We start from the raw sequence: 11,272 nt of genomic DNA, 5'->3' as shown, positions 1-11,272 counted from the left end.
AGATTTTGATTCTTTAAAATATGAATTATCTCCAGCTGGCGGCTGTTTTAAAATAGAAATGGTATCAATTGATTAACCCTTGTACCTGTAAAACAGCATCATTCACCTGAAAAAATACTGTAAATGTGCTGCATAATTATGGACTGTTCACATAAAAATATCTTCCAAGTTAGTAATATAACAAGCATTCCATTAGCTGCTGTATTTTCTCAAAAATTAATAAATAACAAAACTCCGCCATAACAAGAAGATACATTTTAATCGACTTTGGGGCTTTGGACTGGAATGATGGAGCTGTCTGTCACCGTCGGTCACGCAATCTCTTGTTTGATTTCCCGAAAAATTGCAATTTTGAGCACACTTTCACATAGCACAACCTAATTTCCCCAGAAAAAAAAAAAAACTATATCGATATCAGCTAAAATCCCACTTCTTCAGCGTTCTAAGCAAAAACATTTCATTTGATTTGTGATAAAGGTAGTAGGGTAAATTATTTTTTGAAGTTTACTAGTTATTTCCATGGAAAAACAGAGGGCTTCCTTTCAGGTCTCACTCAATACCTTATTGTTTTTCAAATGTCATAGGAATTATAATATGAAACCTGCAAACATTGCAATCTAAGCTGATTGCAAGTGGTTCTCTTCTGGGTTTATAGTTACGGCAAGCCGTCAGCTTCAAAATGGCTAGTTTTTTTAGTCTCATTTTTCAATACTTTGCCCTGAAATCGGGTATCATCCTTTTCTGCCGAAAGAAGACACCATTTGACAAATCAACCCCATACCGATAAATAGTTCAATATGGACTACTAATAGCCAAAGTTTGGGCGATTTTGAAATTTTTGAAAATTTGAAATTTACCGCTGAATTCTTGATCAGTTTATGGACGCACACTCTCAAGCGGTAATAAAAATGAGGCCTGAAATAAATTCAGGCCTGTACGGGATTCGAAACCATGATCTCTGCGACACCGGTGCCGTGCTCTACCAACTGAGTTAACAAGCCAACTGGGAGCTGCTCATTATGTTGGTTCGTAATAAACCCGTCAATTGATGAATCAACGTTTGTGAATAGATGAAAGTCATATATTTGTACTGCGGTTAAAGAACGAGTATCAGAACGATCTTTGCGGTACCAAACACCACCGTGGTGTTCGTTACCGCGGCTGAAGTAGTAGTGAAAATGAGGGCTGTACAAACTTCCGGCCTCTACGAGATACGAACCCATGACCTCTGCGATACTGGTGCAGTGCTCTACCAAATGGGCTAAGAAGCCAACTGAGAGCTGGTCATTAGGTTGGTTCGTAATATACCCGTGAAATGATGAGTCAACGCTTAAGTAGGGTTCATTACTGCAAAGATCGCTCTCATACTCGCTCTTTAACCACAGTTCAAATATATGACTTTCATATATTCATAGACGTTGATGATAGTTGTTGATTGTTTTCCGGCTCTACGAGAACGCTGGTGAAAATTTTTCTCTAGTTTTCTTAAGCACGCGGAAGCTGCACTTGCCAAGCGTTTTCTCACAGAACAACTAATGGTGAATGCCATGAAAACATCATGTTTGTCGATTGTTTTCCTGCTCCACGAAAACGCGAGTGTATTGCTTGTTTTCCTGAACGTTTTTCTGTTGTTTTCCTAAGCGTGCAAACGCTGCACTTGCCAAGTGTTTTCTAACAGAATTCCTAACAACTATGATTAGGCCATGAAGACGTGTTCTTCGTCTATTGTTTTCTTGCCCCATTGAAAGGCTCGTGAACAGCTGGCATTGTTTTCCTGTACGATTTTCTGAAGTTTTCGTAAGCGCACGAGTGCTGCCATCTTCTAACCGTTTTCACACAGAATTACTAATGATGAATGGCAAGAACACACGATGTTCGTCGATTGTTTTCTTGCCTCATAGAAACGCTAATGAATACTTCGTTTTCCGGAACGTTTTTCTGCTGTTTTCCAACGCGTCTGAGCAATGCATTTTTAGAGTGTTTTTTTTTTCTGGAAAATGATGACGGTCAACGCCCTGAAAATAAGACGTTCGTCAATCGTGATCATTATTTCCTGCTCTTAATCCTGCTTCATGAAAACGCCAGTAGATATCTTGTCTAATCTAGGAGATTGACCCCGATTAGGTCATTTCAGGCAAATCAGTCATTTGAGCCGTCTGGATCATTTGAGGAAATTGAGCTTATCGGGTCACTTGCACTAATTGGGTCGAACAGCGATTAACCGAACGCAAAACGGCTGTGAATGGCAGAATACATGGTATTTTCCAAACGTTAACCGATCAGCAATACATGTAAATGGTAAACCGCCGAAAAATGCGTTTCAACTAATTTTCTCGAATTCACCATCGTGGAAAAATGTTGGAAAATGCATGCGTTTGACCACTAAACTCTTTTGAACATTTCGTTCACCGGGTGAAAAATGGTTGTGAACTGAAGAAAACATGACACTTTCTGTACGTTACACGAACGGCAAACCCAGGAAAACATTACGTTTTCCTCTATTTATACACATTAACCTTCCCGGAAAATGCGTATTTTCAGCCGTTAATTCAGGTGAATACGTTGTTGTTCACTCGAGAAATGCCAATGCACAAAACGAAAACAAACTGTTTGCCATGCGTTAACCGAGCGGTTAATGCCAGAAAATGAATTGTTTTCGGCGAAGAAAAACTAACGAAAAACTAAACGGATACTGGGATTTACCGATGCGAAAACACACAGAGAACGTCTGGTTTTCCGTTAGCAAAACACAGGTAAACGTTTGTAAAATGCAGCGTTCTCCATGAATTCAACCTTCATTTTCCATAAGGTAAACGCTAGTTTGTTTTTACATATGTGTTATTTTTATGTAATGCTTGTTGTATGGGTTATGAAGACCCTGCTTTTTTCTTGTTGTTTTTTGTTTTGTTTTGTTTTGTTTTGTTTATTTTCGTATTTTAGATCAAATTGTGCCATTAATACGGTCTTTCCTCTAGAGGTATTGGCTCTTTGGTCCTCTGTTGGACGGACCAATGGCTAATTCTTTGTTTACTGGGTCCAATTTTTAATTATCCCAGACCCCCTTTTGCTTGCTATTAATAAAAAAGTCTTTTTTAGTACAAATTTCGCAAAAGGCGTACAGCCAGTCACTTAGCGGGACCTTGAATATTTTACTTACAGTTCAGTCAACTTCCTGTTGTTACTGAAGAGTCCAGCTGGTAGCTCTGCTATCTCATTGTCCTGTAAGTTCCTACAAAAAGAAGTTTACCCTGAATTTACGGTCTGTTTTAAGTTAATATCTCAGGTTCAGAGTCAGTTTGTGGTTAAAGTAGTGAGTGTCGAAGGTTAACATAGAACAGAAACCCAATGGTGTTTATAGGGTAGCACTTTTTTAGCTACATACTTGTTCCCAAAACTATATTGACTCTTGCTACTCGTTTCTAATCAATTTTGCTAATCGTACCGGTTTTTACTGGTCTTGCTGATGTATGATACCAGAACAAGATGTTGCGAGGCAGTTTTCCTTAGGGCTAGGTTTTAACCCGCTTTACAGGTCTATTTCATGAAGCTTTGAGGTGTCGTCAATGTTCTTTGTGTCAAAAAGATACTAAAGGGCTGTGCTAGGTCATAAAGGGGTAAAGGGGAGAGCAGGTGTCTGGGTTTAGTCTATCTGTGTACTGGGAAAAGGGAATTCCAGCAGCTAGCACGAAATCAAACACTCTTACTAGAAAAGTGCTGGAGAACTTGAGCTGAAGCTATTGGAACTGTCCTCCATTTGGAAAGGAAGTGGCTTCTTTCTTTCATTCGTTGTCAAAGTGTAAGATTTTTATCAACAACTCGGGGCTATGCACTTTGATGGTTATTCATCATCTCACATTCGACTTGCTCTCATAAAATAATTGTTAACTAGCATTTGGATAACTTTGGTGCTGTCATTAAACACCCCAAAAGGTACCCCCCTTATCTCTGTAAAAAATCCTCTGATGAAGGAAGAGGCTTGTGTCGAAACTCCGCAGAAATATGTATTAAACAAACATGTGTTGAAGTAACCACAACATTCTGATTAAATAAAAATTGAGAAACTTCTTAGAATTCCAAACTGAGGGATAACAAATTGACTTGAACGAAAACTCAAAAACAGTAAACAAATCCATAAAAACAAAACAACCAAACATGCGCGAGAAAAACTGTCCACGTCAATTTTCCAGTGTCCACGTTAAAGTTCTTTGACCTCATTGACTAATTTGTAAAATCACGCGCGCTGCGCGTGAATACAAAAACAATACAAAAGGGAGGAGGGAAATTGAAATTTGAAATTTAAAAAGTAAAGACATTTTCTACAATGTGATTGTTACCCAATCCCTACAGGTATATTTTCCTGGATCTCCGCACTTTTGGAAAGGGAAACAAACTCGCTGAGGACCTAACAAAGAACAATAAACACTTTACGCAAAAACTTTCCAGGAAAAATGTTATCCTTTCAAGTGAAAATAAATATAAAGTAAGAATCCTCACTTACAGCTTCGGTAGCTCAACCAGTGAAGTAAACACGTCACCAGGTAACTTCACAATCTTGTTATTACGTAACCTCCTACAGAGTCATTCATGTTTTCCACAAATGGTACATTATCAGATGAATAATATATAAATACATCTAAGATATAAAATAGGCCATAAAAAGGTCAATATTATTGAGTTGGTCTTAACTGACACTCTCTAAGCCAGCCTAAGCTCAATAAATTCCTTAGTCTCAACACTGAGGACAATCACAAGTATGGTCTGGTGCACTTAATCTCGAGTACTTGACACTGAAAAAAATGCCAACCAACTCCAATTGTTTTATGCCACAAAAACGAGAAGCCCTACCACTATACGATGGTTCGCTCTATTTGAGTATCAAGCATTGCATTTCGCCACTGGAAAGCGCAGCAACTCATTTCTTATCACAAAGTGCATGGTGATATGTAGTCTTTTAACTGCATGCATTTTAATTTGGTGGATCAAACTTTTTATTCCCTGCTTTGGAGAATGATAATTCCCCAGCCTATCAAGCCTGATTATTTTTTTAAAGATCTATGCTTAAATAGTAAAGTTGGTTTCTTTAGAGAGTGCAATGGTTTGCTAATTACTATGTAAACATGCCTGGCCTCGTTTTGTTTACCATGAAAAAAGGGCCATTTTAGCCAGCAGAAATTTGTGCTTGAAATTTGGAAATAGCGAAAAGGCAGGCAATTGGCGGGCAGATTAAAAAAAGCATTATCAAGCTAATCTTTAAATCCTTGAGTTTAACTTACAGATTTATCAACTTGAAGTTGGTATGGAAGGCTCCAGGTGGTAGCTCTGCTATCTGATTGTCATGTAAGGACCTGCGTCAAGGATGTGCCGAGAATTTAAAGTTTGACCTTAGCTTTAAACCAATCTGAACTCCAATCTAAATTTCCCAGCCTTTCAAGCCTGATTACTGTTGTAGAGATCGGTGCTTAAATAGTAAAGTCGAGAGAGTGCTACGAATGTAACATTTGATCTAAATTTTTAAAACTAATCAGAGCCAGCTTGGAATGAAATTACAAGGTGCTCTTGTCATGGAACAGCGACCCAATCAATAAGTAGATTATTATTACTGATATTTATGCGGCTATTCACACCAGCATAACTGTTTTGATTCTTGTGTTCAGTCGGTCGTTTGTGGAAAGTCTTGCCAGTCTAGTTGACAATGAAGCAAGACGATTGGACAAGTGATGTTGTAAATCAGTAATGTCTAAAGCTTGATTTGTACTAGCTCTAATATTTTAATTCACAGATTATAGTGACATTGTCATCGGTTTCTATGTCACGCAGATATTGCTAAAGGGATATGGAGTGTCGTAAGAAAATAAATAGGCACTGGGTTCAGGGGGCTGAGATTTTGGCACCGGAAAAGAGCGAAACCAAGAAGTGGGGAGAAAAGTTACCCCTGGTGTCGGACTGAGAAAAGAGTACTGTAGTACTCTTATAATCATTTAAAACATTTTATGAAGTCCCTCGGAGCTCGAAGAAACAATTCTTAAATCATTTTTTCGAATGGCCCATTTTCTTCAGTACAGCATATGCATACCTTGTATGCCGAAAAATCCAAGTGACTCTCCGTGACTCTTAATATAAATGATAGAACGCCAAAACGTTTCATTTATTTTGACCAGATACTGCAAATATGGCTCTCTATTTACTTACTACTGCACTTACTTGACTGGCACCTGTACGTTACATTCAGATATTTTTTTAACCCTGGACAAGAATCGTTAAATATGTCGGCTGAAGCTTCGAGGTAGCATTGGCTTCGTCCCTGACATCTTTTCATGACAGCAATCTTGCTACCGTTGTTTGATGGACAAATGCCGTTCCCATAGAAGACTGAACGTATCTCGATCACAGTGTAGTAATTGTTGTCCTTAGGACACACAATTGTGGTATTTTGCCCATCATCAAGGCTCACATTTTTATCTACAGATAAATAACATCTATGACTAAAACTATACAAGAACTTCAAGTCACAATAAAATTCTTTTCCCTATTTCTGTTAAGCAACGATAAAAATCTCTCTCATCTTTATCATACAGGCATGAACCTTCTTTCAAATGACAGCCTTAGGGGCTGGAGTCCCTCTAATTTAGGATGTTCTTCAATGAAAGCTACGGATACCAAGGTCAGTGCAATTTTATGTCCAACATAAGCATATCGTTGGATATAAAACCATAATCTTAGTACTAGAATAAAGTAGTACAAAAGAAGCAATGTGACCATGAATGCTGAGACAATAACCCGTGAGAATCAGCCAATGGCAGTCCATATGCCTATTTTGACATCTAAGCATACCGCATACAAAAGTAAAGACATTTGATCAGCGGTAATCAATTGCTTTACAGTATCAACACAGCAGCCAAATGATTGCACTTGCGCACCTAGATGGATAATTTGCTTTTGTAAACATGGAAAATCTAAGTGAGACGTAGTTTTTCGAACTTTCTAAGGAAAATTCGAAGTTTCTAAGGTCTTATACTAGAGACTTATACACATTATTGTTCTAGACTTGTGCTAGTTTACTCTCGTACTTCTTTTACCCTTTGCACGGCAGAGAGATGAAGTCGTCCTCCGAAAGCTTGGTCGCGCTAGTAGTAGTTATTCTTCGTTATGTCCGAGGTGGAGTCATCGGTAAACATCGAGGGAAAGGAGGAAAAAAGTGAAGTACCATAGGCACACAAGATATATGTGACGATCGCAGGTCTATGTTTACAGCGGACAGTAGACTTTGCAGCAAGGGTAGAAGAAATGTTCTGTCATTTGCATTCATCACCGAAACGAAGCGTCCGCGATAAAAACAGTTGGGATATCAAATTCTTCTTTCATTTATCTTACGCATCAAAATAGTTAAGAATTTTATATTTTCTTCCCTACCTTAGGCTAACCACGTGTTCGTAAATCCCTCTTATTATTTTCAAGCCTCGTGCATGCGCAGTGTTTGACCGCTGTGTTTATACCATTCCTTACTAAGGAGCTTAGGTTAGGCCATCTTCCCTACAGCTGGGGAGCATGGGGTGTTAAGCTCGGGTCTACACCGGACCCTGGGCTGCTCAGTAAGTCCAATTCCACATAGTAGGGAATGGCAAGTAAGGGTGAAGTACAGTGGGAACTCTACATACTCTATCGCCGCAACAGTAATAGAGGCTTACCCCCTAGTTAGTGGGCTCAAAGGGTTTTTGAAACTGATACTGTAGAACTTATGAACTTTATATAGCAAAAGACCTGTTCTCACCTCCACAGCTATGGTAACAGTGATCCTGCTGTGCTAAGTTTGACCAGTAGCCGCAGCCCCTCGGAGGTGCAAAATACTCTATACCAGGATTAACACATCGACGTTTTCTTATTCGACGAGCGGTGAGACCACAGGTTTCGCATGGACCCCAGGGACCCCAAGCAGTATAGATGACTTCCACTTGGAAAGAAGAAAACATTCGAGTCAATTAATTTTCGCTTCTACATAGGCCATTGCAGAAACATTAGAGGACTGGGACGAGTTTCTTATATTGATTACATTGAAAATCTAAACGTTTCAACTGAAATGTTACTGAATGAAAAGCTACCCAGCCAAGTTTGAGAGTTTTCAGCGGAAAAGTGTCCAAATTGAAGCCTTGCAAAAGTTGCAAAAATTCCATACAAACCCTTAAAATTTTTTGCCCTGTCTACCCAATCCATACAAACTCACCATTTTAGGTGATATTGAAAAGCTGTAATTTTGCCATTTTCCCGCTCTAAATACTTCTATTCTTGCTTCAGACTCTCTAATTTAGTTGATCTTTCATTTGAATATCTTACTTTTTCAAACAAACGGAAACCAACCACACTCTTTCCCAGTCCTCTCACGTTTCTTCAATGGCCTATTTGTGGCCTTACTTATCTTATCTCCCACGTGACACTCTCGGGTCTACCACTCACTTGACTGGATGCATCACTGAAAACGACTGTTATTTTTTAAAACTAAAGCGTTATCAGAACATCGCTAAATGATCCTTGGGAAAAGGTATTTTTTTGAAAAGTACGTGAAGGATGTTTTAAACGGGAGAAAAAGACAATAAACAAAAATTGAACATTCATGATGCAATAGCTCAGTGTGTATGAGGCGGAGATTATTGGAGGCTTGTTATATGAAGCTGAAGTTAAAGATGAAGCACATGCAAGTTATGGCCAAATATGGGACCAGGATAGCTGGGTATTTGTGAAGCTTCTACTTTACGTCCCACTCTATTTCCCAACCGGGCTTGGAGTTTACCATCTTTCTTAGTCAATGCGTTCTATGCGTATCTACGGATCGAGAAGAGGTAAAGAAACCTGTGGGAACGTATTGCTCGCTTGAAAAGCCAATCCCAAAGGGAAAAGGAAGTAAATTGTCAACCTTCAAAACACCGGCTTTCGGAGAAGAGCACCAACCTTTCTGACAGCTGTGATGAATCGTGAGATAATTACTGGTGTCTTTGCATTGTTCCAAATCTAATTCATCGTATGATATCTTCGGGATATCGCATTTGTTTACATCACCGCAGAATTGATTCATGACGTCATATTTCAGATCAGAGCTGCACGATCCTGTTTCTGTTGCAGGACAAGATTCTGACTTGTTCATTTGACCATAGAAGGGCGTGTAGTGAAAAACAACTCGCATTCCTAAGGGGCAGCTTAATAAAGCTTTGTCTGCGTCGCAAAATGTTCTTTCAAATACTGCAAAGAGAGAGACATTGACACATGAATATCAAGTTATTACCTAACCAAGGAGGGAATATGTTGCGTTTCCTGAAGATTGCCAAATCTCGAAATTCTGCTCCATTTAAAATTATAATTTTGATTTTTGGTATAGTGTCTAGTGGGATACTTACAACGTGTCAATTCGGCTTGCAACGTCCATCCTCTAGACTTTCCCTGAATTTTGTTTGAAAAGCCTATGACAGGAGATTAATTTATACGGCACGAACATTTGCCACTTTTAAAGGTTCGTCTTGAGCAATTAACAATGTGATAAAGTCTTTTCAAGACACTTATCTAGAGTTCGTTCGGTATTAGAAACACGATTTTTACCGCAAATGCTCAGCGACAGTTAGGTCATCATGTGAAAAAGTTCGCAAAAACAGAAACATGACCTCATTATGATACAGTCATTGGCTTCGACAGATATAAATATTTAATTAACCAAATGTAACACATTTTTTGATTGGTTAAAGTGCCTTTTTATATAAACCGTACTCCAACTAGAGACCTTCTGTATTTATGTAAATAAGCCTTTCTGCCTCAATATTTCAATCAAAAGCGAGGTTAAGAGGGCCAATTTCCATGCACATAAAATGATCATCAATAATCATGTTAGCCATCTATGAAAAAGATCAAAACGAAAGTGTAGAATTATTGTCTTACTAGGACTACACGTGTACTGGATCTTCAATTGCTTTCTGAAGCCAGGGCATGGATCGAGGAAAGTGTCATTAGAAACCTCTATTGTACAATTAGATCTCATCTGACATCTTTCATAGACCTGCGCTCTGTTATGGCCAGCCGTGTCAGTCGGGGGTACGTATGCATCATTAGAAAGGCCACTGCTGTCGCAAATGCTAGCGTTCTCTTGTTCACGGCCGTAGTATATGCTGTTAATGTTGATGAATGTACCGTTTGGACAAGATAAGTTGGCTGTCAAAAATTCGTAGGTTGTAGAATTGCGGTCTAAAAAAAACGTAGATTAACATGGTGACGTCTACTTAAAATTTGTGTATGTGACTACCGATCAATCTAGATGTCTATCGTAACGATACTACCGCTCAATTGTCATGACCCAGTGGTTAGGATTTTGGCTAGTCAGGTTTGGTTTGTGATGGAGGGTAGCTTACACTGCATAGTGTCGAACAAAACAACATAAACACGTACCAAGACACTCTTTGTAACATCCTGACTCCAGAGTTTCTGATTTCCGACCGGAGCAATCACCACCTCCTATAGTAGTGGTAGGATTTTGACAAATCCTCCTCCTGACTTGATGGTACCTTATACCGCACACGTCAGGGCACGCACTCCAGCCTTCCCATTGGAGATAGCCATTGTCAGCTAAGATCAATAGATATCGAAGAGATACTATGGTTCAGTCACAACAAACATGTTTGGTGAATAGAGTAACTTCGTTGATCAGTGCCATTTAAAGAAGAACGTCCAGTCAGATTTCTGTCCTTAGTTTCACGGTAAAAAAAACCGTTCTGTTCCAATATTTTCACAAGGCTAGGCATGCAGACATGGTTAGAGATGCCGGCAGCTTCGAAATATAAGGGGTGAAATAATTGTGATATACTGAGATCCCTTGCCTCCTTTTTATTTCTAATCCATGTAGGTTTGAGACGATGGAAATCTTGAGCCGGATATTCGGGGTTGAAAATATTTTCTTGGACTCCCCTTTGAAACCCACTAAAGCTGTTTAGTGCGTTTGAAATCTTTCATTGTTGCTCGCTCTAACGGGTCGGACCATTAATAAGCTACAGAAAATTTTATTTAATAACGTTTAAAAGATGTTTCATTCAAGCTTTTTTGCCATGTTAGAGCTACAGTCATACAGTTGGGCTGTACTTTCGAGGTCACGATGACATTACATCAAAGTTCCTCGATGATGGGACAGTTGTGGTCATCCCTTTGAAGTCTAATGGCTGTTCGCACAGTCAAATAGAACGACTTATAAGTACTGTTCAGGTTAAGCAATTTTCACGGATACTTACCAGCTTGACAGCTGTGTTTG

At 39.0% G+C, this 11,272-nt stretch overlaps 1 protein-coding gene across 1 annotated transcript; it reads right to left on the bottom strand.

Annotated features, from left to right (window-relative positions):
* Window positions 1-6,130: 6,130 nt before the first annotated feature.
* Window positions 6,131-10,623, bottom strand: LOC111321075 (rhamnose-binding lectin; the record flags this gene model as incomplete). Its single annotated transcript, XM_088746769.1, has 5 exons — window positions 6,131-6,459; window positions 7,769-7,948; window positions 8,941-9,228; window positions 9,916-10,218; window positions 10,420-10,623. Coding segments are annotated over 5 exons (1,253 nt in total), but the record flags the coding sequence as incomplete, so codon positions are not given.
* Window positions 10,624-11,272: the final 649 nt, after the last annotated feature.

Source organism: Stylophora pistillata, unplaced genomic scaffold (assembly GCF_964205215.1).
Source record: "Stylophora pistillata unplaced genomic scaffold, jaStyPist1.2 SCAFFOLD_4905, whole genome shotgun sequence".
Taxonomy (NCBI): Eukaryota; Metazoa; Cnidaria; class Anthozoa; order Scleractinia; family Pocilloporidae; genus Stylophora; species Stylophora pistillata.
Note: the sequence above shows the minus strand (reverse complement) of the source record. Positions and strands in the feature narration are given on the sequence as shown.